The sequence below is a fragment of the Misgurnus anguillicaudatus genome, chromosome 7 (genome assembly GCF_027580225.2).
Source record: "Misgurnus anguillicaudatus chromosome 7, ASM2758022v2, whole genome shotgun sequence".
In the NCBI taxonomy this organism is placed as follows: Eukaryota; Metazoa; Chordata; class Actinopteri; order Cypriniformes; family Cobitidae; genus Misgurnus; species Misgurnus anguillicaudatus.
In genome coordinates this window covers 21,313,643-21,340,069 of record NC_073343.2, presented here as the reverse complement: position 1 = coordinate 21,340,069, position 26,427 = coordinate 21,313,643, and the positions used below count along the sequence as shown (strand labels likewise).

At 38.9% G+C, this 26,427-nt stretch overlaps 2 protein-coding genes and 1 long non-coding RNA gene across 3 annotated transcripts; 1 reads left to right on the top strand and 2 right to left on the bottom strand.

Annotated features, from left to right (window-relative positions):
* Window positions 1-536: 536 nt before the first annotated feature.
* On the top strand, window positions 537-9,002 carry LOC141348958 (uncharacterized). Its single transcript, XM_073869571.1, has 6 exons — window positions 537-701; window positions 1,517-2,050; window positions 2,130-2,287; window positions 5,591-5,726; window positions 6,698-6,766; window positions 7,961-9,002. The coding sequence occupies exons 2-6, from the start codon at window positions 1,832-1,834 to the stop codon at window positions 8,063-8,065; spliced, it is 687 nt and encodes a 228-aa protein (XP_073725672.1). The 5' UTR covers window positions 537-701; window positions 1,517-1,831; the 3' UTR covers window positions 8,066-9,002.
* Window positions 9,003-10,412: 1,410 nt separating this feature from the next.
* On the bottom strand, window positions 10,413-26,294 carry LOC129418165 (alpha-amylase). The gene is made up of 10 exons (XM_055173094.2): window positions 26,083-26,294; window positions 24,597-24,743; window positions 22,324-22,521; window positions 21,986-22,216; window positions 12,392-12,525; window positions 12,172-12,294; window positions 11,962-12,061; window positions 11,307-11,428; window positions 11,103-11,228; window positions 10,413-10,662 (listed from the first exon to the last, which is right to left on the bottom strand). Exons 1-10 carry the CDS (start codon window positions 26,248-26,250, stop codon window positions 10,473-10,475), a joined length of 1,539 nt encoding a protein of 512 aa, XP_055029069.2. The 5' UTR covers window positions 26,251-26,294; the 3' UTR covers window positions 10,413-10,472.
* Window positions 15,886-17,452, bottom strand: LOC141365336 (uncharacterized). The gene is made up of 2 exons (XR_012370556.1): window positions 17,174-17,452; window positions 15,886-16,709 (listed from the first exon to the last, which is right to left on the bottom strand). It is a non-coding gene; the product is annotated as an uncharacterized lncRNA (long non-coding RNA).
* Window positions 26,295-26,427: the final 133 nt, after the last annotated feature.

The following is a 26,427-nucleotide window of genomic DNA, read 5'->3' as shown; positions in this document are numbered from 1 at the left end:
TGGTCTTGCCGCTGTCTGAATGTACACTTTCAAGCTCTGATTTCAGGCTGGACATTTTCTGTGACCAACCCTCAGCAATTGCATAAAACAGCATTTCATGAAGGGTGATAGCTGAACATCTGCTTTTCAACTCCTGTGGGAAATGATACATATAGGGGCATTTTTTCGGATGGGATTTATACTAGACCCAGACTAAAATGCATATAAGCTGCCTTAATTTGAAAACAAATTGTATTGGCATATATCAAAGCCATTGTTTTGTCCCAAGATGCACACTGGTATTGTTTTGTAAGGTGTGGTTGTAAAAAAAACTACTTGTATGCCCTAATATAACTAAATACTAGTACTGGATTAATCTAAACCTTTTCCAGAATATGACCCTTGTTTTGCATACACTCGTGATCATGCACTATGCTTACAAATAGAATTCTGTATTAAATAAATACAATTCATATCATATATAGTACAAAATATATCTGGCTCGTACGAATGTTATTTTTGATACAAAATATTTAACCTACTGTTGATGATGCTGCTAATACGGCGTTACCTGTGCTGAGCGTGTCGTCAAACAGACAGGTGTGCGCATCACTGGCCCCGCCTGTTATTCTGACGTCAAATAACGAGTGTAAAATGCGGAAGCGCTACGTGGATAATCATTTATGTCCACTTTATACGCCATTCGCTAATTATTTAACAAGGTAAGTGGGCTGTTGTTATTTATTTATTTATTTATTTGCTTATTTGAACACAGGACGTTATCATTCGGTTAAGAGAACATGATGTCACGTTAAAATGTTTGTTTACCTGCCGGTTGAGAGGGCATCGTTGAAAAGGCAAAGCCAAGAAACGATACCTGCTTAAAAACGATTGGTCTCAAAAATTTGCCTTTGTAATATGTATAAGTTTAATATTCTGTTAAATACTGTATATTGAAATGTACATTGCTATTTAAAAGTTTAACTGCCATCCTTACTATTTTCCACATTTAAACAGTAAAAGGATGTAAAAAAGACAAGTGGATTGTTAAACTATATATAAATCAAAACTTGTAATATTCTTAAAATAGCCAGTCTTTGCCCAGAGTTCAGGTCTGTCTTCTGCTTTTTAAACCATATGCCAAGAGTTCACAATATATGTGATCCAGTCTGTAAAAACCGAGATCTGTGATTTGCTGTTGTACATAAAATCATCACAAAAACAAAATGTAAAAATGTTCTGTGGAAAATAATCTTGATATTTAATATTGAAAGATTGAAATTTAAAGTTAAATTGGTTGGTGAACTCAAACTTTAATGCTCATAATCTGTAAGTCTGGTTTTCACATACAGGGTCACATATGAACTGTATTGTTTTGGGCATTGGATAGTTTCTAGCATATGCACAAAATAAATGAATTTTTAAGCAATTAATATTTAATATTCTTGGACCAAATAACCATGTTCTCTCTCTCTCTCTCTCTCTCTCTCTCTCTCTCTCTCTCTCTCTCTCTCTCTCTCTCTCTCTCCCCCTCCAGATTCTCCGGCCCTTTTTTGGAAAATCGAAACAAACCAGCCAAGGAAATGCAACAGCTGCTTTTGTATTTTAAAGGAAGCATGTGTCACTAAGCTTGCATCTGAAACACAATTGAAACTTGCTGCCTGCTGCCAGAGATCCAAAACCACAGCTTAACAAAGACAACTAAAGTTAGGTCTGGCGTGAGGCTGGTGCTTGCTCCAACAATCCCTGTTGATCCTGTTAAAGTTTGAAAAAGACTGATGTAGAAAGGACTTTCTGGGTGTTTATTGTATTCATCTGAATACCTGGATAATAACAGGAGTAGTTTTATGTAATGGGTGAGTGTGTGTTGGACAGCTATGGTGAAGATGATTTTCAGAGTTCTGAGGGATTTGACGACGATTGGTCCACCTTTAGCTCTGCAGACTGGGCAGAGCCTCGACAGGACAACAACAGGTCAGACTGGGCTGAATTCCAGGACAATACCAGGAAAGAGGAAGAATTATCTTCCATACCTGTTGTAGAAACAGGAACTTCAGAGCTTCCCGAAGAAGTATGTTTTGTAAGCTGTAGTGGTAGTTATTTGCTGTATTGTGTGGTGTTGTAGCATTTAACGCTGCTTTGGTTTACAGACGGAAAATGGGAACCAGGCAAATGTCCAGTTTGTTTTTCGTGACTCTTTTCATGATGGTGGGGCAGAAAAAGAATCTCTCAGGGTGGAAATCCCTACACTGTTCCAGCTACTGCACAGCAAAACAGATCTGCCCTCTCAGCCTGTAGAAATATCAAGGTACGGGTCTATGGCTTTTGCCAATTTTAACTATGAGTGAACCAGATTGTGTGTGGCTGTCATAGTGTAAATATTGGGTGTGCAACTCTGTCTTGTGCAAATGTAACTGTGCATTATACTGCAAATTATTATATTATAGAAGGATTTTATAAAGATATATTTGATAAAGGTATAAAATGTATGTAAGCAATAATGCTTTACAATAAGGCTGTATAAGTAAACATTAAAAAGAATAGAAAAAGTTTGAAAATATTTCAGTATTTTAGGTATTACCAGTTGAAGTAATTGATTACATTTACAGAACATTTTAGGTTGAAAATTTAACCTATTAACCCCCCCCACACACACACACACTTAAGTGTGGGGGTTAAAAGTTGATGTGCACCTATGCCAACTCTGGCATTTTTTGGTCTAGAAGCCTAACCGACAGTTTAAGGTTTTTCACTGACATGTCTGGAGGTGAAAATATTAAACAGACATTTTGTTATAGCAGTTAAAAATTATTTTAATAAATAAAAATAGTTAAATAACATTAATTTTATAAATAAAATTATAAAAATGTAATTGTTTCACAAAATAAATGATGTAAACATAAGGTCATAAGTCTCAAGTAGTTTTAAATTAAAATCACACTTTTTTTAGTGGTTTACCAACAAAGGCCATTAGGTGTCCATGGTTTGCTGCATACTCTTGTCACAAATTAATAAATTACTGTCACTGCATTATTATTACTGCTAAAAGGTTTTAAAATATAAAAACTACATTCTTAAAGCTTTTGAAGATTTATAATAGCATACCGTCGCTGCCCGATGAAACTCACGTATGTCCAAAATTATTCACTCAAAAAGTGAAAAAAACATTGTATTTTAAAAGCAGTTGAATGTAGCGTTGTCATACTTGGTATGGTATCTTTACATGTAACCATATTCTTAGCAGTGTAATGATATAATCCACATTTGACCAAAATTGAGTTTAAATAGACATACGTGCATATTTTACAATAACGGTGGTCGATATTCTTCCGATCATTAATTAGAATGGCCAAGTCACGTTTCATATTGACAGATGAATACGCTCAGTTTATTAAATAGCCTACGTCTTAGTTTATTAAATACGCTAAGTTTATTTAATATTAATTATAAATTTATTAAATGTCTCTTGTAAACTATGAAGGGACAATGAATCAATACACTGACGTGGTAATGCTAGACAGATACTTTGTTTGCACAGTCCTACCGTAATTTTGTCACTCCTAGATGCAAGTCTGGCGTCAGGGGGGAAACGTTTACCTCGATGAAGGAAAGTCAGTAGGTACGTTTACATGCAACCAAATATTCTGTTTGTAATCGTATTGATGGCTTGATTGTATTGAAAAGCCTTCATGTAAACACCTTAATCAATACGATTGAGGACGATCGGATGCAAATTTGGATTGTATTGAAGGGGGTGATGTACTCCGATCTTTGATCCGATCCGCAGGGGAAAAGTACGCATGTAAATGCGTGAATCGTCTCACCAGGCTATGTTTATTTGGCTATCCAGTGCTGAGCTTCGATGAAACTTCACGAGACCGGCGAGATGCTTCCACAGGGCGGGAGATACGCGGCGTGATGGACAGCTCTGACACAAAATGGATATACGTGAAAATCAGATGACATGATTTTACAACTTTTCATTGGCCATTTAGATATGTGAAGCATACTGTATACGGAAATGAACCTGGACATTCAATCCGTCGAAAAATCTCAAAATCGGCAAAATAGACATACGTGGTTTTCATCGGACAGCGACGATATAGTGTTATGAATATATAAAATTAATATGCATTCCTATGGGGGTGGGATAAAGTAACAAAATCTGTCCCTAGATAATTTCTATCATCAGATGACCTCGAAATATGAAAACTACATTCTGAGAGTTTTCCAATATGATATAAAGTTTTTCAAGATTTTTAGGTTTAGAATTGGGTATAAGTGTTCTAAACATGTAATAACAAATTGGGCCTTCCTGTGTCCCATGACATTTTAGAAACTGACTCTCACTATGTCATAATTTTCCAAAAAAGGTGATGATATATGAAAACTACACTCTTAGAGCTTTCCAAAGATATATTGTTTGTCAAGATTTTTAGGTTTAGAATAGGGTATTAGTGTTATAAATATGTAAAAAAAAAAACTATGTGGGCCCGCCTGAGTGCCTGTGACCTTTTAAAAAATGGCTAAATGGAAAAAAATGTTCCCAAAATAATGATGACAAATGAAAACTACACTCTTAGAGCTTTCTCTGAGACTACAGTACAAGTAAAAGTAAAAGTAGGCGTACCACTGACGGGACAGTGACTATTTAGCAGGATATAAATGTTTTGAGGCACCCCTATTATAATTGAATCGCTTACTCTCTCTAGAAAATGTATTTTATGAAACACTAATGATTGTATTCTAGAGGCTTAGACTTTTCCAACGATACATAGCTTGTCATGATTCAATAAACATTTAAATTCAAAATATTGAAGTTAGTGTTAGTTAATGTCAATGCAGTTATTCAAGTTCATAGTGCATTAATTAATGTTATACCACGGGTCTGTTGAATGCTGCATTCTGATTGGCTGAGAAATGTTCTATGGGTGTTGATTATTTTTCTGTAAACCGCACACCTATCTTTTCAAATGTCTTAAAAATAGGCACCAGAGTAATGTTTGTGGTAACCGTGGTATAAGCGGAATAATTGGCTCCGGTCCTTTGAATTATGTGAAAATAATGCACACCCGCGGTGCAACGGCACTCCGCTTCGCGTCGTGCCGCATTACCACCTTGGTGTGCATTATCTTCCTACAACTCAATGGCCCGTCGTCAACCACTCCTTACTTAACAGTTACAATGCTTGATTTTAATAATGCATTAGTAAACTGCTGAATTTAACATGAACTAAGATCAATAAATGCTGTAGAAGTATTGTTCATTAATTGTTCATGTTATGCATAACTAATTGTTAACAAATACAACCTTATTGTACCGGAATAACTGGCGACGGGCTGTTGAGTCAATTATTCCTCAGCTGTACCACAGCTACCACACCATAAGATATTTTTTAGGTGTTTTATATCATTTGACATTGTTTTTGTCCTTAAAATGCTGTTGTGAGTATCACTAATTTTATGGGCATGTCATCTAAAGCCTCTAGATATTGCTCTGTGTGTTCCCATTTTCATTCATTCTGGTTGTGCACAGTAAAATGCACCTGTTTTAAATGATGTGGTGTGGTAAAAGATTATTTGAAGGCTTCTTTCTTCCTATTCCCCAACAGTGAAGCTGCAAATTTCTGGTGTCATCTACAGTCAGATGTTCTCAGACTGTCAGGCATTAGACCCAAATTACACTGCAGGGAAAAACTCCTGAAAACACTCCAGCTCAGACAACCTGACACAGACACTTCCCCACAGGTGGGTTTATAAAGGTTGTGATAGTGCTACTGGTATTCTTTATAGATTCTTCACTATCTAAGTATCAAAACGTGACGGCGACACTCTTAAAATGAATGCTACACAAAACTTTTTTTTGCTGTATGATTCCATAAAAATCTTTAATTTCTGATTCACACGAGGTTATTTGGATTGGAAAAACTTATAGTCTATAAAAGGTGGTTAAAAATAATGGTTCTGTGGGAAAACAAAAGTGGATCTTATGGCATATTTTTTGTGTGTGAAAAATCTTTTGTAACACGTTTATTTTTAAGGGTGTAAGACAATCATCACTTTTATGATTTCCTCCAAACCTCCAGCTATTGCACTCTGGGGCGGTTTCCCGAAAAGGGCTTTTCCTAGTTCCAGACTAAAATGCATGTTTGAGCTGCCTTCATTTAAAACCATCTTGTGCTACCGTATCTTATATCAATTGCCATTGTTTTGTCTCAAGATGCACACCAGTAATGTTTTTTGTAAGTTATGTTTGTAAAAACTACTTGTATGTCATCACTAAGGCCTAGTCTAAGTTATATTAGACTAGGCCTAAAACCTAGATTAGTCTAAACTTGTCCGGGGAAACTGCCCTTATATGATTTACCCTGTATATTTTTGCCACAAGACCAATGAAATGTGATGTGAATTTAAGTAAACAGATCACTAACAATAAAATGTACAAATTTATGGAATTAGGAATTTTAGAGAAGAAATTAGTACAAAATTAAAAGCAGTCGTCATTTACCTGCAGTTCCAAATCCAAATGACAAATTGACAAGCACCACCAAGGTCATCGAAAAACCTAAAACTGTACTTACTACATCAACTTACAACACAAATGTAAAGCTCTCAATACATTGCAACATAAATAGAAAACCAAATAAAGTAGAAAAAAGAACATGGTATTAACTTCTATTGTGGTTCCACTAATCTAAGCAATTTTCCCTTTTTTGCAGAGCTCAATTCTTTCTGATCTTAAACTAGAAGATCCTGAAGACCTTCCTGTAGCACTTATTCAAACCAAGGTTAGTCTTTCTTTATCTACTATGTGTCTCAGTGCCTTCATAGATGCAGCCAATGCAATTAATTTGTTACCAAGAGTAATAATAATTGGTAATTAATTAACAAATAAAGAGTTTGGTTCCAAAACGCTATAAATCCATTTTACTAATTTGGGTAAAAATGTGTTTTCTATACCAAGAAAGTGACAAGATGAAAACCACTATTTTCCGTTACAAACTTTCACATAGCATATTTAGGTTATAACATAAAAAATTCAAATCCATAATTAGATTTTTAAAGATTTATTATAAAAGCTGATTATTTTTTTCAAAATGCTATATATCTATTGAATCAATATATAAATGTGCATTCATTTTTGCCATGTTATATTCATTTAGTTGACTAGTGGTATATACACTGATAAAAAAATAAACATTAATGGCATTAATCAAAACACTTACTTTTTCATATAAATAACACTGTCATTGGTGCTGTCATCCTTTGGACGTCGTCGCTGAAATTTTTGACAGCGATCGGCTGTGAAATGTTTTGGTTCTGTTCGATTTTTGTTGACTTCGAGTAAAATAATGGAAATTTTTTCATAAAATCCCCTGGGGTCAATCTGTTCGCATGACAGAAGCTAGATGTTGTCGTTTGAGGACAAGCAACAACCGGCATTTTTCCTTCGCCCGAGTGCCTCTCACGTAAATTATTAGATATTGATGGCTTGCGTTTCTTCCCTGCCACAGAAAACCACCACAGGTTTCAAAAGTATTATTTTGTTTTTGTTTGTTTGTTGATCACGAAGTACAAAGTAGATGAGGAAAACTAGGATTCTTTGTATTCAAAACGCCACCCTCATTGTTTACAATACGTGGAATGGTGTGCTGTGATTGGTTAAGTGGATTTATTGCATTCTGCAAAGAAGGAGGACTGGCATTTGTCGCGGTTTGGAAAAAAGGGAGAAAAGATGACAGAATAACATGGCGTATATCGAATTTTGCGTAAAATTAACGATGTACTTTTTAATACTGACCAGATACAATCCTGATTTTGGTGGTAACTATTTTTTTTAATGCCGTTTATCGCATTTTGGAACCAAACTCTTCAAGCTTAGATAAAATAATTAGCTAAATTCAGCATACACTAAATGTTTCAATTCCATTTCAAAGCCAAAATAATGAACATGGTTCATTGACTTCTGGTTTGTACTTTAGCTGCTACCACCATCAAACTGTCGAAATGCACCAGGATTCTTCTATCAGATCTCACAGCAGTGGCTCGGCCAGCACAGATGGAACCAGGAAAACCCGCTACAATAACTCACAATCACATTTACACATCACACTATTTCCAAAGACTTAAAAAAAGAATAGTTTACCCAAATCTGTCACAATCATTTGGTTAATCTCAATGATGTTCCACTTGCGTCATACATTGTCGAAAAAGAAGACAGAAAATGATCCTCCCTAGCTGTCACTGGGGCAGTACCCTTACAAAAAGTACACATTTGCATCAAGGGTGCATATCTGTACCTAAATGAAATATATTAGGACCTTTTTAAAAGGTGCTGCTCCAGTGACGGCTTGGACCATTTTTTGACATTTTTTCTGACAGTGCAGGTGTTGTATTTAATTTGAGAGCTACATTTGGATGAAAATTATCCTCACACTTCAGTTAACTTGGACTACATGCAGATGTCATGTTATCCCTTTGCGTTACATTGAAAAACCAGTGAGAGTGAATAATGACATTTTTGGATGAACTGTTTCTTTAAATGCAGTCAACATTATATGCACACTGCTAAAACGCGTACAAACAGTATAAACAAACACAAGCAAGGTCTTCTGACAGAAACCCTGTCATGCACGACTCCAGGAAGAGCCTGTTACAAAGAGTGCGGCACAAAAGCACGAAGACGTACCTCTATGCACAATAGGTCAGGAAGGAATTCCTTACATGAAGTAAACGCATTGCACAAGCTATTATAAATAGCCAATGGACTATAGAACGTGCGCCTTACAACAAAATACTGTATGCTCTTAAAAAGAGGAAACGAACAATGATTTATATATTTTGCTGCCTTAGAAGACTATGAATGCTATTTTATTACATGTGCACTGCCATCTAAAATGTTTTTCTTTTTGATGTTTTTATATGAGTAATATTTAAACTGGAATATATACTGTATTATATTATTAAATAATAAATAACTAATAATTAAAAGACAGAACAACAAAATGGAAAAAGTTGTAATAAAAAACAACATTTTAAATGATATTCTGTGTAATTGCATTGTGTAAGTAAAATGTATGTTTTGATAATCCTGAAAATTGAATTATTTCAGCTTTTTGCTAAAAAAATATTTTTGAAGAAAAATACCCATGTTAAGAGTTTATAAGCAGAGAAAAAAACATATAGATAGGATGAAAGTTTTTTTCCTGTTTTGTTTGTTTGAAAGCAAAGGGTCTGTTCTTTCATTTGATATATTTGTATGTTTATATATTTTTAGAGGAAATTTTCATGGAAGTCATTTTGTGAAACTTGTGAAAATCAGAAAAAATGCTGGGGGCCACCTTTGCAAAAAAAAGGCTGATGGAGAATGAGTTAGGGGGCGTGCACACCAACGCTTTTACGCCCGCGGCCGGCGCATGTTTTCAATTGTTTTTAATGGAAGCTCAGCGTTTTTCAAATAAGCCAGCAGCTAGCGGTTTTTTTCCGCGCTGAAAACCGGCGCAGAGAGTTGAGAAATGTTCAACTTTGGAAGAAAAGCTCCGCTCGTCAATGTCAGTTCTCACGCGGCCGTCCAATCACAGTGTAGGTGGGGCGGGACAAGTATCACAGCAACCAACCGTCTCACAGCTGACGTATCAGAGGTACCAAAGCGCTTAGCTGAAGAAAGCTGGCACTCAGCTGAAAAACAGCTGGTATTCGGCGTCCTCAAGGCGTTTTCAGCCGCGTTTAAAAGTTTTGGTGTGTCCAGCCCCTTAAAGGATGAGTCTATTTAAAAAAAAAAAAAAAAAAACAGAAAATTTACTCACCACCATGTCATCCAAAATGTTGGTGTCTTTCTTTGTTCAGTCGAGAAGAAATTATGTTGCTGTTTTTTTAGGAAAACATTCCAGGATTTTTCTCATTTTAATGGACTTTAATGGACCCCAATACTTAAAAGTTTTAATGCAGTTTAAAATTGCAGTTTTTAAAGGACTAAACGATCCCAAACGAGGCGTATGGGTCTTATCTAGCGAAACGATTGTCATTTTTGGCAAGAAAAATAAAGAATATGAATTTTTAAACCACAACTTCTCGTATTCCTCCAGTCCTGTGACACGCCATGATGTATTGAAACTATGCCTGTGTTTTAAACTATGTGTATTTTAAACTGCAAGAAACTGTTAAGTATTGGGGTCCATTAAAGTCCATTAAAATTAGAAAAATCCTGGAATGTTTTCCTCAAAAAACCTATTTCTTCTCGACTGAACAAAGAAAGACATCAACACCCCGGATGACATGGTGATGAGTAAAATATCTGGATTTTTTTAAAGAAAATTGACTAATCCTTTAATCTATTACCTGTTTGGGATTATAGGGAGAAAAGCATCTTTTAGATAAATATTGCTGCTTTATCTGTTTAAGAATTTTGTTTATTAATATACTCAAGACAATAGATGTCATCAAAGGTTGTTTTAATATGACAATTTTGACAACCTGATTTTCTCCTCACTAAATCTACAGTTTAGATTCAGTATGGATGGCAATAAATGGATCCTCCTCTGTGTGGCTGATGTAGAAAGTGGCGCGTCCATCTGAACCCACTGAGATCTTTTTCCCTGTGCAACTGTTGCCACTCTTATCTCCAGAGATAATATCACAGTACGTTCCTTCAGGCAAACCGGTGTTCAAGGTCTCATTCAGGTCCCTGTGGTATTGGTAATAATTAATTTTACACTTAGTAGATATTTTCATTCAGCACATTTTTAACATTTAAAGGGATAGTTCACCCAAAAATAAAAATTCTGTCATCATTTTCTAACGCTCGTGTTGTTACAAACCTGTATACATGTCTTTGTTCTGATGAACACGAAGGAAGGTATTTTGAGAAATTTTTGTAACAAAACCATTTGTGGACACCATTCACTTCCATAGTTGGAAATAAAGAATGCTATCCTACATTGAAGAACAAATGGGGTCCACGAACGGCTTGGTTAATAACATATCTCAAAATATTTTCCTTTGTTTTTATCAGAACAAAGAAATTTATATACGTTTGTAACATAATGAGTGACACATCATTTGTAAATGATGACAGAATTTTTATTTTTGGGTGAACTATCCCTTTAAGTGTTAGAAGAGTCTCACCAATCATCATTGTTGATCACAATGAATCCTTTGCTGCCACGGCTAAAACTGATCTGACTATTGCCATTGTCCCACCAGTTGCTGAGAGGCTGACCATTGACCACATTGCGAAAAATGACCATATTTCTATAAACAGACAGCACAGAGTTAACATAAATGACAGGATTTTGATATTTAATAAGGGTTGCATTCAATTGCACCAACCTGATTTGGCGCCATCTGTGCTCACACACCCAGTTGTCCCCACATGTGGTGTCTGGATTAATGGGTACTGGTTTAGTGGATCCATCAGAATAGCTTGGAGGGCCCATCCAGTCATTCTGATCCTACATGTAATGTCAGAAAAAAATTCACCACAGGAAAACATCACCATTTTACTATGTTCTTACCTCAACTTAGACAAATTAATACATAGCTATATTTTTTCAATGAGTGCACTTAATCTTTGTACAGCACTTGTGAATGTGTTAGCATTTCGCCTAGCCCCATTCATTCCTATGGCTCCAAACAGGGATGAATTTAGAAGCCACCAAACACTTCCATGTTTTCCCTATTTAAAGACTGTTAGTTACACGAGTAAGTACAGTGGCACAGAATAAAACTTTTGTTTGGAGTTAGGAATGAATGGGGCTAGGCTAAATGCTGACACATTCAAGAAGCGCTGTACAAAGATCACAAGTGCACACACCGAAAAAAGATAGGTATGTACCAATTCATCTAAGTTGAGGTAAGAACACTGTAAAATATTGAATAACCATGGTTTTTTTCTTTAAGATATTCACTTTAAACTTTTGACTTGTGTCAATATACTATCAGACAAACTTCTTGAATCAATATTTTCTTGAATGATGCTTTTTACTTTTCCATTCACAAAGTGTCGATCCCAGCGAAAGCTAGACATTACTCTGGTCACACCGTATGGATGAGCCAACATGAGTCCTGTACCAATCTTGTAAAGTCTAAAAAAAATACAGAAAATGTAGAAAAAGGCATTTTATAGTACAGCAGAAAGAGTTCTGATGCTTCAACAACAGCTTTTGTTTATGACAGAAGACTATAAAACTGTTACCTGGAGTCCCAGAATGTTAAAACAGAAGCTCCACCAGCACCGTGGCCTCTCTGATTATCATGATTATCCACAAACACCACGGCTTTATCAGAGGGCATGAAACCCCAGCCCTCTCCCCAGCTCCTATAAGACGAAAATAACATTATTTTACTGTAATTACAGACATAAGAATCACATCTGACATCACCAAATACACACATTATGAGTAACTGCTACATACTTCAAGTAGCTTAGCTTCTCTCCGTCCCATTTACGTATGACTGTCCCCAACTTTGCACTGTGCTTGAACTCTGTCACTCTTCCAAACCCAAAATACTCATTGGCTTTAATGGGCTCACCACCTAAGTCGATAACCTGATAAAACAAATTTGTTTTATCTTTGTCTGGATTTATTCAAGAATCAAGTCAGCTAAAAAAGATGTGTTGGTTCAACTTAAGTGTTTATGCTGCTTTTACATTTTGAGTTAAAGGGACATTCCACATTTTTTGAAAATATGCTCCAGCTCCCCTAGAGTTAAACATTTGATTTGTACCGTTTTGGAATCCATTCAGCTGATCTCCGGATCTGGTGCTAGCATTTTTAGCATAGCTTAGCATAATTCATTGAATCTGATTAGACCATTAGCATCGTGCTAAAAATAACCAAAGAGTTTTTATATTTTTCCTATTTAAAACTTGACTCTTCTGTAGTTACATCGTGTACTAAGACCGACGAAAAATTAAAAGTTGTGATTTTCTAGGCAGATATGGCTAGGAACTATACTCTCAAACTGGCGTAATAATCAAGGACTTTGCTGCTGTAACATAGCTGGAGCAGGTGTAGTGATATTTGGCACTGCCCGAAAATAGTCCACGATAGTACACGATGTAACTACATAAGAGTCAAGTTTTAAACAGGAAAATATCGAAACTCTTTGGTTATTTTTTAGCGCAATGCTAATGGTCTAATCAGATTCAATGGATTGTGCTAAGCTATGCTAAAAATGCTAGCGCCAGACCCGGAGATCAGCCGAATTGATTCCAAAACGGCAAAAACCAAACGTTCATCTCCAGAGGAGCTGCAAAATGAGCATATTTTCAAAAAAACTGGAGTGTCCCTTTAATTCAACTTTTCAACAAGTATTAGTTAAGTCAAAAAACTATGTTTTTTAAAAAAAACTAAAATTTTAAAGCAGCACAAACACCTACTCTTTTAAAGGGATAGTTCACCCAAAAATGAAAATAATGTCATTAATGACTTGTGTTGTTCCAAACTCGTAAGACTTTTGTTCATCTTCGGAACACAGATTTAGTCCAAGAGCTTGCTGACCCTTCATTGAAAATCTACGTACGGTATACTGTCCATGTCCAGAAATGTAATAAAAACATCATCAAAGTAGTCCATGTGACATCAGTGGGTCAGTTAGAATGTGTTGAAGCATCGAAAATACATTTTTGTCCAAAAATAACAAACTATTTTATTCAGCATTGTCTTCTCTTCTGCGTCTATTGTGAAGCGCATGTGCGAGCCTAAGTCCACGTGACTGCAGCGACACGGATGACGTGTTATCCTCAGACATGTTTGCAAAGTTCCCTTTCAATACGGTTCACTTCGCATTGCGTCAGTTAGCTGACGCTATGGGGGAAACTCCTGTTTACTCCGTGACTGAAGCCTATTGGTTAACGTCTGTACAAAGTACAGACCAATGACGTTTGAACCCGCGCGCGGGATGCACACGTCCTTATATAAGCGCGGTTCAAGCGTCAGGAGCTCATATTATTTCTCCTTCAGCGCGAACCTCTCGCTGCTCCGAAGAAGAAGAAGAAGCCTTACCTCGCCGTCGACAAAAGCCCTGCAGCGGAGTCCAGGCCTCGCGTCTTCCCCTGCCCGTTCCGGCTGAGAACCGAAGACAGCAGAATCCAGGTCTAGCGTCTCCCCTGCCGCTTTCCGGCCGAGAACCGAAGATAGCCTTCGCTTGCCGTGGTACGAGCCCTGTGCAGCGGACACATGCCTGACGAGGTCTCCCCTGCGGCCGCCCGGTAAGATCAATATTTTTAATATAAAGCTGTAAGCTAAAAGAGCAGGCGCTGTTGTAATAGCGTCCAGCACAGCGGCTTGAGTGAGCCTCCCTGCTATGAATTTCCCCGAGCGCGTCACCGGTCTGGCACCTCCCACGCCGGGACCGCGCTTATATGCTTCGGTTGTCTTATCCATGTTTCGTGCTCCCCCTGCTGTTCCTCTCTCCCCGGGATGAACACACGGCGAGCCATGAGACTAGATGGATGCATAGACAAACACACACGGACTAACCCCCCCCTGTGTTCTGTCACATCGCAACCGTTCATGCTTACAGAGTCCCTTCGCTCCTCTCACATTCAGTGGCGAGATCTCTGGCACATATATGAATCCCCCGAGTGCATCGTGTGATACCGTTTATATGACGCATGGCTGTTCTGTCTGTGTTGCTGCTCCCCTCTGCCGTTCCTCTCTTGTTGAGATGAACAAGCGGGGAACCGTAAAACTAGAAAGATGCATACGACAAGCAAACACGGGCGGATCTGCCCCTGTTCCCTGTCATAGCACAGCCACTCGTGCTCCACGCTCGCGGAGTCCCTCGCTCCTTTCCCCGCAGTGGTGAGGTCTCTTAACGGCGTAGTTAGCACGCGCTCTTACGGCTCGCTGCCTCTAAATGCAGCTGTCTAGTGTTCAACGATTACAGAGCTTCATGCCCCTCCCCTCCTGGAGCGGCGCGATCTCATTCGCTGCTCGATAGGGCGGATTCGCCGCTATTGGAGCATCAAGAACACTCATTATAAGAGCTAACCGGCTCACTATTCGTCTATACAGAGCTTCATGCCCCTCCCCCTGGAGCGGCGCGATCTCATTCGTCTGCTCGATAAGGCGGACACGCCTCTATTTGAGCGCTAAAACACTTATTATAGAGCTTTACCGGCCTGAGTCTATCTCACTTCGGAAAGCTCACGACTCGTCTGCCCGGTAATTTCTCTCTGGTTAAGACGGAATCAGAGGCAGAACGAGTTTGTTTAACATACTGAGGCCCGAATACCTCCCTTTATTCAGTCCCGTCCTATTCACCTTATTCCGCCACGCCCCTTTTTAATTCTTCGCTCTTCCGCATTTTGTCAACCGCCTTCCGCTGCTAATATGGCACAGTGCATTCGGTGGTTAGTTTGGTGGTTAAAAGATTGTTTGTAGTTCACTATAACTTTAGCGAAATGACAAATATCGCTACTGCTGTAAATGTTTTAAATTAGGAGGACGGTTAAAACTTCATATGACGCTCGGATAGTCTTATATTGTCCCATCAATCGTCTCGTGGTTAGACGATATGAAGCGGCCGCGGCAAGTAACCTGGCATATTTAATTACCTCGTCCTGTCAGGAGTTGATGGAGCAGCATTGAAAATTATTAAAAGTATGTCTATTTACACAGTGATTTCGTCTTTTTTAAAGCAAATGTGCACCTTAGCCAGTCCAATAACTATTTCGTTTTTATGTGGTAATGTATGATAGAATTCATTTGCAAACTTGTCAACACTTATTCCTTCAAATCAGGAGACTTAAATCATTTTAAGTGGAATCTACAAAGCTCACATACGGTTTAAGAAATTCCCTACAGATACTATCTGATCACATTGTAAAGGTTTATATAACTGTATGACAGGTAACATCTGATCACATTGTAAAGGTTTAATATAAATGCACAACATCATATCACATTGTAAAGGTTTAATATAACTGCATGGCAGGTAACATCTGATCACATTGTAAAGGTTTAATAAATGCACAACAGCTCACATTGTAAATGTTTAATATCACTGCATGACATCTAATCACATATGAAGGTTTAATGTAACTTTACAACAGGTAAAATCAGGTCACACTGTAAAGGTTTATAAAGATAACTAGACTAAGAAACAGCTAACTTTTCAGCAAGACCACCCTGCAATAAATTAAGACACAGCTTTATCAGAGTCATCAGGAGCTGATCCCAAGCGTATATCTGGAAGCTGTTGGTGTATGTACTGGTAAAGTGCTTGGCGACTGTGTAATGGATGCAATATCAACCCTGTGTAAAGCTGACAAAGATGATTGTTTCTCAGCAAAGATATGTACATTTGTGCCAGCTTAACACATTGAAGCGGTTTCTTCGACAGGGTTTACAGGACTAGGCCTTAATTATATTAGGACATTTTAGTTTTTACAAACAAACCTTACAAAAAAACAAGACTGGTGCGCATCTTGTGACAAAACAATGGCACTCATATATGTTGAGGTATGTCAGTACAAGGTGTTTTTACATTTTTGTAGCTCAAATATGCATTTTAGCCTGGTACCAGCATAAGCCCTGTCTGAGAAACCGCACCATTGTTTTCCCATATCAGATGTAGGTTGCTTCAGGTTGAGTTGTGATTTTAAAGTGTAGATGTGGTCAGAGACGGATGGATCCTCCCATTGTGTTTCTGCATCACAGTTTAGGAACATGTTGATTGTATCATCCTCACAGTTGTCCACTGCATCACTACACATCAATGCATCTGTGAAAACAATATAACCATAAACATTTTTATGTTAGTATTTAAAGTAAAGTTGCATCATGAGAATTAATATATAAATGGCACCCATACTTAAACAGAACAGTGTGTAAGAGAGAGATGCATTAAAAAGAGACAGTAACATTATACACACAACCTTTAACTTCAGTGTTAAATAATACGTTGTTTAATAGGTCATTATCAATATCTGAATGAGAAATGAACTGACATTCTAGCATCTGAAATCTGAGCAACTTGTAGGAATCACGTGGGCTACTGTAAGAATGCAATGTACTATAATATCTCGTTGTACTATCGTAAATATATAAATATTGGTGGACAATTAAAACCATTCAAAATAGTTGCATTTTATAAACTAACGTTACTGATCTTAAGTGTATTTGTAGAACGGACTTCACAAATCTAACTTTAGACGAACGAGCACATAGTTAGCTAAGATAGCTTACCTGAAACTGGACACCTTTTCAACACCCGGCGTGGTTTAAAGTTACCGGACCATCGTAGTCGAACCATTGCCTGGGATAAGGGTGTTCCTCAGTCGGCTTCCCGTCCGTTAAAATTGGTAAGAAACAAACATAAAGGCGCTTGAATGAACTTTTTAAGCTTAACGCGTCGTCTTCAGTCACTGCCTCAGCTGCTCTTCTTCTATGCGGCCGGAAGTACGTTGACAAACTGAGCGCTATGGCGCCGCCCTTGTTGTCGTGAAAAATAAGGTGAATATCAGTGCGCTGAATATTGGTACATTCTTATATACCCGGTTTTTCTGCCCTTTTTAATAAACGGCAAAACCGCGGGCCTCACGGCAGACTTCCTCTCTGCGATGGGTTCAGTCTGACATTAAACCACCTAGACATACTGCTCTGCTCCGTGAGCCGTTCGGGTCACCGTCACTACTAAGGCTCGTGCAGCTGAACGGTCGAGCTCTGGTCTTCGCAGCACAGCTGCGTCGACATAGAACTGTCTGGGGGAAGAGGGTTTAAGTCGCGCCTCGGCTGGACTGCCCTGAAATGTTTTCTGTGTGCTGTTTATCCAAAACATACTGTGTAATACTGTTGGTTATGCGACCTCACTATAGTGGCGAACGGTATTGAATTCCTCTAAAAGAGTAATTTCCGTGCTTACTATACTGTGTATTGACACCCCACGGTTGTACGGTGTCTCTAAACACTTTCTCGCCTTACTGACAAGCAATCAGTAATACGCACACACGGCCCGCTGTCCATAATTCTATCGACGCTTGCCGAAAAACCCCCGGTTTGGCCATATACTGTGTATTGACACCCCACGGCTGTACGGTGTCTCTAACACCTTTCTGCCAAATTCGCTCGCAGCCCACCTCAGTTTCTCCGCTACGATGCTGACGGCGCAAACGAGCACGGTCTTACGGCTGTCATTCTCTCTTCATAGAGAGACGCAGCCTCAGACTTTTGCATGGCTCTCAGCATTTGAATCGCGCCCTCTCCGGACGGCCACTCAAAGCTTACAGCCAAGCGGTTTATGACGTTTTTCGGCCATACAGCTGATTTATATCAGCGGATCCGAAGACGCTCACACCTCCGCTCTGCTCCAATACTCGGAGATATTAAGGGTAATATCAACCTGAAGTGAGCTTGCTACCCGCCACAATAAGTTTCAAAACTCAAAGCGCGCGCACAGACAGACGCGCGGCATCTCGTTTAAGACGGGCTCACGTACCCCTCTAACGAGCCTCAGAAAACTGAATATCGTGGCATTCTGTTCATAAGTCCACTTCAGTTTGACTAAGCAAAGGTCCCGCCCCGAGCTGACGGCCGGGAAGCTCATGCTTAAGTTACACACAGCTGCATGAAGTGCTACCATTACGAGATCGCCAGCATCTGCTGTGGGTTGAACACGCTTTACGACGGCAATCAGCCTTCGGCGCGTGGAACGCCCGTTTGTCTCATATCAATCACCTTGTACTGTACATACGGTCCATTAAGGGGATGATTTTAGCACTGCAGCACTCTCGACCATGTTATTGTGATAATACGGTCGGGCAAACTACGGTGGTTTCATTATTTACCGAACCAGACTGAGATCTCGCCCCCTGTACAAGCTGGCGAGTCATCTCCTTTACAAACTCATTGCATCGCTTTATAAGCTATGTTCAATCAGAGTGATACGCATCTCGTGCTTAACTACCAAGATGCAGACATATTAACCCGTTACGATGGGCGTGCAGAGATTGCATCCGTGGGACACGACCTACATTACGTGCCTTATAACACGTTGACACGAGCTGCTAGGACCCCTTTCGCGAGGCGTCCTTATGCAAAGTCTGATCTATTCTGTCTAGTGACAGCGAGAGTCTTCCCCCCGCGAATTGTAGGTGGAACAGCTTTCTCCTCACTACAGAGGCTCGTGCACGGCGGCTTTCTCCCCCTGCGTATATATATGTGGCGGTGATAACAGCGAACCACGCTTTTATGACCGACCATTCACTTTATTCATAAGCCTGTCATTTCTCAGATGCGGACGGTGCCCGAGGCGCAGCGCTCTGGAGCTGTCCAAGGTCCTGTATGACAGATACGTCTGACGTACATCAGACGATCAGCTGTTCATCGGCGTCACAGATCACTCACTAGCGCACCTGTCAATACAGGTTATTTATGGATCGTTGACGTTATCACCTCCCGTGACAATGAAGTCTACTCCATGTATGGATTAGATCCTCGGGCATGGTCTTAGAAGTTTCTCATTGACATTTGTGACACGGCCGGCTGGTCCCCGCCGTCCACGTTGTCAGTTTACAGCTTCTACATCCCTGCTTCGCGCACTACTGAGGTTTGTTGCATTAAAGGTGCGCCGCGTAAGCTCACCTGTATGCACGATATGGGTTTTAATTATATGCGTCCACCGTGCGCTTAGAGAAGCTCACATATGCACGCTATAACATTTCGGTATACACTAAAGATGCGCTCGGAAAAGCTCATCTGTATACACGGCTGTGACACATACATACATTGTTGTTCATCTGTGTACGTTCACGGTGCGTTGAGTGCCCACCGTACGTTCATCAATCATATCTGTACACATTCACGGCGCGTTCTGTGCATTGATTTATCTATACGCATTCACGGTGCACTGAAGGGTTCACCCGTGTGCGCACAACTTATTATCAGAACACATGACGGCGCGCTTGAGAATCTTGCCGGCCTGTGCATTATAACACTCTGATTCATCTATATGCATTCACGATGTATTCAAGTGTTCACCTGTGCCCGTGCAATTTATAGTCAATACACATTTACGGCGCGCTTGGACAGCTCACCGATCTGTGCACTATAATACTATCTATATGCATCCCGATGCGCTCGAGGGCGCACCTGGGTTCACACTATTGTGGTATCTGTATAATCCCACGCTACGAACCGTTCTGCCGCATATAATAGTCAGATCGGCCGTTCGTGAGTTTCGCAGATCACTCACTATGTATGTGTGTTGCTTACAGTGGTTATTTAGATGGATCGTTGAAACCATCGCACTGGCTCACGCCCCTCTGAGCTATGTCCTATATAGGGCCCACTCTGTGAGAGTTTGGCTTTTTCATGGACTTGGTCTACAGGGGTATCTATATTTGATATCTGCTACACGGCCGGCTGGTTTTCGCCGTCTACGTTGTCAGATTGTACAGCTTAGACGTCCCTGCCCTACGAGCGCAGGTTCTCTCTGCTTAATCATGCACGCTCATGCGTTTTAGGTGTACACCATGGTGCGCTCAACGAGCTCACCAACGTGACTCTGAATTTACTTATCTCGCACACCCGCGGCGCGCTCGGTATCTCGCCATCTTGTGCTATGTTATGTGCCCCCGGTGCGTTTAAAACCCCACCGTGTGCGCGTCAACATTTTATATGGTGCTTACACATTGCTTAAAGCTGTGAATATGCCGGGTATAGGGCCACACGCAGTGTCTCTCCGGTAAGGCACTTCTGTACGTTGTGTATGCACGGCGTGATGGGATTACGTTCCCCCACAGCGTCAGCCAACCGACGCAACGCGAAGTGAACCGCATTGAAAGGGAACGCCTAGGTCACTCACGCAACCCCGGTTCCCCGAAACAACGGGAACGAAGCACCGCGTCACCTGCCGCGCTACAAACGTCTACGCAGCGAGTGTATTCGGCTGCGCGCTTCAGTCGAATAATATGAGCTCCTGACGCTTGAACCGCGCTTATATAAGGACGTGTGCATCCCGCGCGCGGGTTCAAACGTCATTGGTCTGTACTTTGTACAGACGTTAACCAATAGGCTTCAGTCACGGAGTAAACAGGAGTTTCCCCCATAGCGTCAGCTAACTGACGCAATGCTTCGTTCCCGTTATTTCAGGGAACCGGGGTTACGTGAGTAACCTAAGCGTTTTTTTTTCAAACTTACAGTGTGTGTCTCCCTTAAACTGTAAACGAAGCATGGCCGCACAAAAAAAAACAGCTGGGGCGCACCAGAAAACACGTCAGCCGCGTCATACATCATCTGCATTTTGTTTATCACTGCAGTCACGTGACTTTAGTCTGGCGCATGCACTTCACAACAGATGCAGAAGAGAAGACAAAGCTGAATAAAGTTGTAATTTTTGTTATTTTTGGACCAAAATGTATTTTCGAATGACCCAATGTACGTTCTAACTGACCCACTGATGTCACATGGACTACTTTGATGATGTTTTATTACCTTTCTGGACATGGACAGTATATCGTATGTAGATTTTCAATGAAGGGTCAACAAGCTCTCTGACTAAATATAAAACATCTTAAACTATGTTTTGAAGATGAACGGAGGTCTTACGAGTTTGGAACAACAAGAGGGTAAGTCATTAATGACATTATTTTCATTTTTGGGTGAACTATCCCTTTAAAGGGACATTTCACCCATTTGCATTAAGCTTTGTAAAGTTAGAACCCCAGTCATGTTTTTGAATGGTCGTGCATCATTTCCTCAGTTGCCGCTGAGACAGGAGAAATACAGATTTCAGTGTTGCACTTCCTTCTTTCAATGATGTAAAAATCATCATTTTGCATCATTGAAAGAAGGAAGTCCAATATCTTTGTTGAGGGAGTGAGACTACAAACACCCCTTTTCTCGGTCAAATAGGCACCAAATTCAAAATGTATGTTACATTTCGACTACAAATATGATGCACTTTCAATAAAGATTAATGTTTCTATGGTTGAAATGCTCCTTTAAGTTGAACCAACAAATATTTTTTAAAGTGTGGTCAGAATGCACCACGGTTGTTACCTCTTGATATATGAAAGGTTTGGTGCCAGATGGAAACCATTTGGTGTTCAGGGTTTTGAGTCTCCCAAAAACATTACTAAGATCACCAGGCCACATGTGCTTGCAAGCATCCACTCTGAATCCAGCCATACCCATGTCAATCAGTTTGTTCAGAAATTCAGCCACTTTTTCTCTAACGTAATCCTTCTCCAGGGCCAAATCCAGGAGACTCACCAAGCGACAATCTCTGACCTGTTCAATATAGCAGACAAATCAAAAGAAAAGCAGATTAGTCTGCCAGATTTAGTTTTGGTTTGCACAATATCTCTATTGTATGCAATGCATGTGTTAAAAAGAACCTGGTATATATCATGGTAGTTCTCGATGTCTCCACTGCCGGTTTTACATTTGTAATCATTGAAGTCCAGATATGAGTAGGGGACAGAAGGGAAATCCTCCTTGTGGGTGTTGAAGTATGATCCACAGCTGGAGTGAGTGCCCTCTCCACCAGCAGCTCCACACATGTGATTAATCACCACATCTGCATACACATTCACCTACAACACAGAGCAACAACAGTAACATTACAACATTTTATTAGAATTGTTCAAACAAAAATAAATACAAGCATCAAACTAAATTTCATGAAGAAACAGTGTGTCTTATTCACTAAGCACAAAGCAAATTTGTGCGAAACAAATCATGATTCAACAAAATTATGTAAATAACCTTTTCAAGAACAGTTAAAATCACACGTACACAATAATCAAATACTAATATAAATAAATAAAAATAGAATATTTAATACTAATATATATATATATATATATATATATATATATATATATATATATATATATATATATATATATATATATATATATATATATATATATATATATATATATATATATATACAGTTGAAAGAAAAAGTATGTGAACCCTTTGGGCTTACTTGGATTTCTTCATAAATTGGTCATAAAATGTGTTCTGATCTTCATCTAAGTCATAACAATAGAGAAACACAGTCTGCTTAAAGTAATACCGCACAAGCATTATACGTTTTCATGTTTTTATTGAACACAACATGTAAACATTCATAGTGCAGGGTGGGAAAAGTATGTGAACCTTTGGGTTTAATAACTGGTTGACCCTCCTTTGGCAGCAGTAACCTCAACCAAACGTTTCCTGTAGTTGCAGATCAGACCTGCACAACGGTCAGGAGAAATTTTGGACCATTCCTCTTTACTGGTACTGGTATCGGGTATCGGCCTCGATACCACATTTTCTAAAGTCTCATACTCGTTAAAAGTCCCCCGATACCAGGGATCGATACCACGGTCTGAGAAATGTCTATGTTTGAGCGGCGTGTAAGGGGTTAATGCCTCTTGTGTTGTCCAAAGAGGCAGAGTTTAAAACAAACAGGAAAACTAGTCCCGTTTTTTTTTTATTATTATGACTAAAGCTGTTAGCTGTAAATTTAAATCATGTTTTTTTTTATTAAGTACTCGGTATCGGCATGTACTGAAATGCAAGTACTCGTACTCGTACTTATTCCAAAAAAGTGGTATCGGTGTATCCCTACTTATAACGTGTTCAGAGCAATGTCAACATGGCGAATGTGCAAATCTGGTTGAGATTACTGATTGGTTGTCATTTTTATACAAAAACATCTGTGTCTGCTGTGATGAAGGGAGAGGTGTTGGATGGCTTATATATGAGAGCATTTTCTTAGTCTTGATGTTCTGGCTTTGTAGTGTCTGCCTGATGATGTAATAGTGTGAAAGGGCTGTGATGGGGTGACTGATGTAAGGAATAATTGATGACGGGCCATTGAATTATAAAAAAATAATGTACACCCAAGGTGGTTATGCAGCACGACGTGAAGCAGAGGTTACACCGTGGGTGTGCATTATTTTTAAATAATTCAATTATTCTGCTTATACCACAGTTACCAAAAACATTGCTCTAGTGGATATATTTAAGACATTTGAGAAGTTAGGTGTGCGGTTTACGTATGGTCAGGGACTATTTTTTCTAGCGGAAGGAAAGCTTTTATTGATTTAACTTCATGAAAACTGCAAAAAAAAATTTACTTTAATATTGTGTGGTAACCATTTTATAAAAGCAATAAGGTACGAGAGGCTGTGCTGTATCGTGAATAAGTAACGGCTGAAGGGGTTGCAGCAACCCCGCTTCGTGCCAACGCCCTTCAGCCGTTACTTATTCATGATACAGCACAGCCTCTCGTACCTTATTGCTTTTATAAAATGGTTACCATACAATATTAAAGTAAAAAATGTATTAATGCAACTTTCATGAAGTTATATCAATAAAAGCTTTCCTTTCGCTAGAAAAAAATAGTCCCTGACCGCTCCAACTTCCACTGTGTAAAATGCATGAAAGCTCAAATAACAACAAAAAAAAAAACTGTTCTCAAACTGATACATGTGGTTGCTAAGGGTCTTGCGCAGTGATAAATTGAACCGTTGGATGAAGCGAGTCGTGTTTTAACATGAATAAAGCACAGCTATTGACCAATCAGAATCAAGGATTGGAACTAACTGTTTCATAAGTCTTATTAATGGCTCTTTTAATGGTTCTGGTGATTAATAAATACAGTATTTTCTACCCCAACATTGTTACAGCGTGTGATCATGTCCTTTAGCTCAGCCTCTGTTCCTGATCTGGAGCACAAGTTGTAGCCTATTGGCTGATACCTCTGCCACCAAGGATGCCAAGGATTAGTCAGCGTAATGTGTTCACTGGGTGGAGAGATCTGCCAGACAAAAATAATTATAAAAGTTTACAAATTTGTACCATAAGGTCAGATAAATATGGCTTCACAATTTAAAGGTCCTACTTGCCACACATAAGAAAGACTAATCATTACAACCACTATTGAATTGATATTTTAATAAATCAGCCAAGAAAACATTTAATATTTAAAATGATAACTAATAAAACATTTAGTAAAAATATATTTCTAACAGTATTGTGCATTTGGTAGCAAGGCTTAAAGGGATAGTTCACCCAAAAATGAAAATACTGTCATCATTTACTTACTCTCATGTTGTCACAAACCCGTATAAATCTCTTTGTTTTGATGAACACAGAGGAAGATATTTTAAGAAATATTTGTAACCAAATCATTCGTTGACCAAATTTACTTCCATTTTTTTTCTTTTTCCTACTATGGAAGTAAACGGGGTCCACAAACGGTTTGGTTGCAAACATTTCTCAAAATATCTTCAAAACCAGATGTGTATAGCTGTGTATAGCTCATGAAAGTGAGTGATATATATATATATTAGTACTTTGCAAAGGTCTTAGACGACCATAAGAGTTGATGTTTTTGCAATGTTATAGTGATCATATATAATTGTTTCTCAGTCTCTTTAATAAAATACATCCAGAAAATACAGGAAATGTGTATATAGTATTAATAACGATATAAAAATGTAAACTGATGTGTCAAGTTTTTAGGGTAAACTCCCCTTCCACTTGAGCAATAGCAGGAAACTGGATCTCTTAAACCTAAATAAAATTAAATCCTATAATTTCTAATTTTTAAAAAATTTGTCTTTTTACTTCATTCTGCTCAAAAACACTCAAGATGTGTTTAGTGCCAAGAGAGGTCACACTAAACACAGACGATTCCTAAAGACATTTAGTCCTGAATTTTTTTTTTGTACATATTTCTTGTATTTTCTGTTTGTATCTTAATAAAATAGAATGAAAAATAAATATGGATGGACATTAAAACTTCTAAGACTGGTGGTGGTGGCCTAAGACTTTTGCACAGTACTGTGTCACGGTAAAACCTAAAAGTTAACTCAACTCAAACCATTTAAGGAAACCCGTTGCATTAAACCATTTAAGTTTTAAAACACACACATTTGAGTACTGTGAACTTAAACAAATTGATTCATATGCAGTTATGCACTTATATTAAAGTTCACATTACTTACATATAAGTGCATAATTGCACATGACTCAAGTTCACAGTACTCATATGTATGTGTTTTAAAACTTAAAAGGTTTAAGGCAATCAGTTTCCTTAAATGGAGTTAAGTTAACTGTTAGGTTTTACATGTATATATAATTGGAGCACATACCTGAACTCCAGCGTAGCCATTAGGTGCCAGGTATCGCTCACATTCTGCAGCTATGTCTGCCCAACGCCACTCAAACAGATGAACAATGGAGGTCCTGCCATGTTTAGTGTTTGGGTCGTGTTGGGCAAAGCAAAGCCCAAAGAGAGCAGCCACAAGCAAAAGCTTCATTGTGTGTATGCACACAAAAAAATCATCTAAGGGTGAGTAATCCTATACTCTCATTTTATAAGACGTCAAGCCCATGGGAAATGTACTCCTTTAAACAAATGCCTTTATCATATCAGTTTTTGGAAAACCACAGATGTTAACTGGTGAGGTGTTCCCATACCAAATTCTCATATTGGA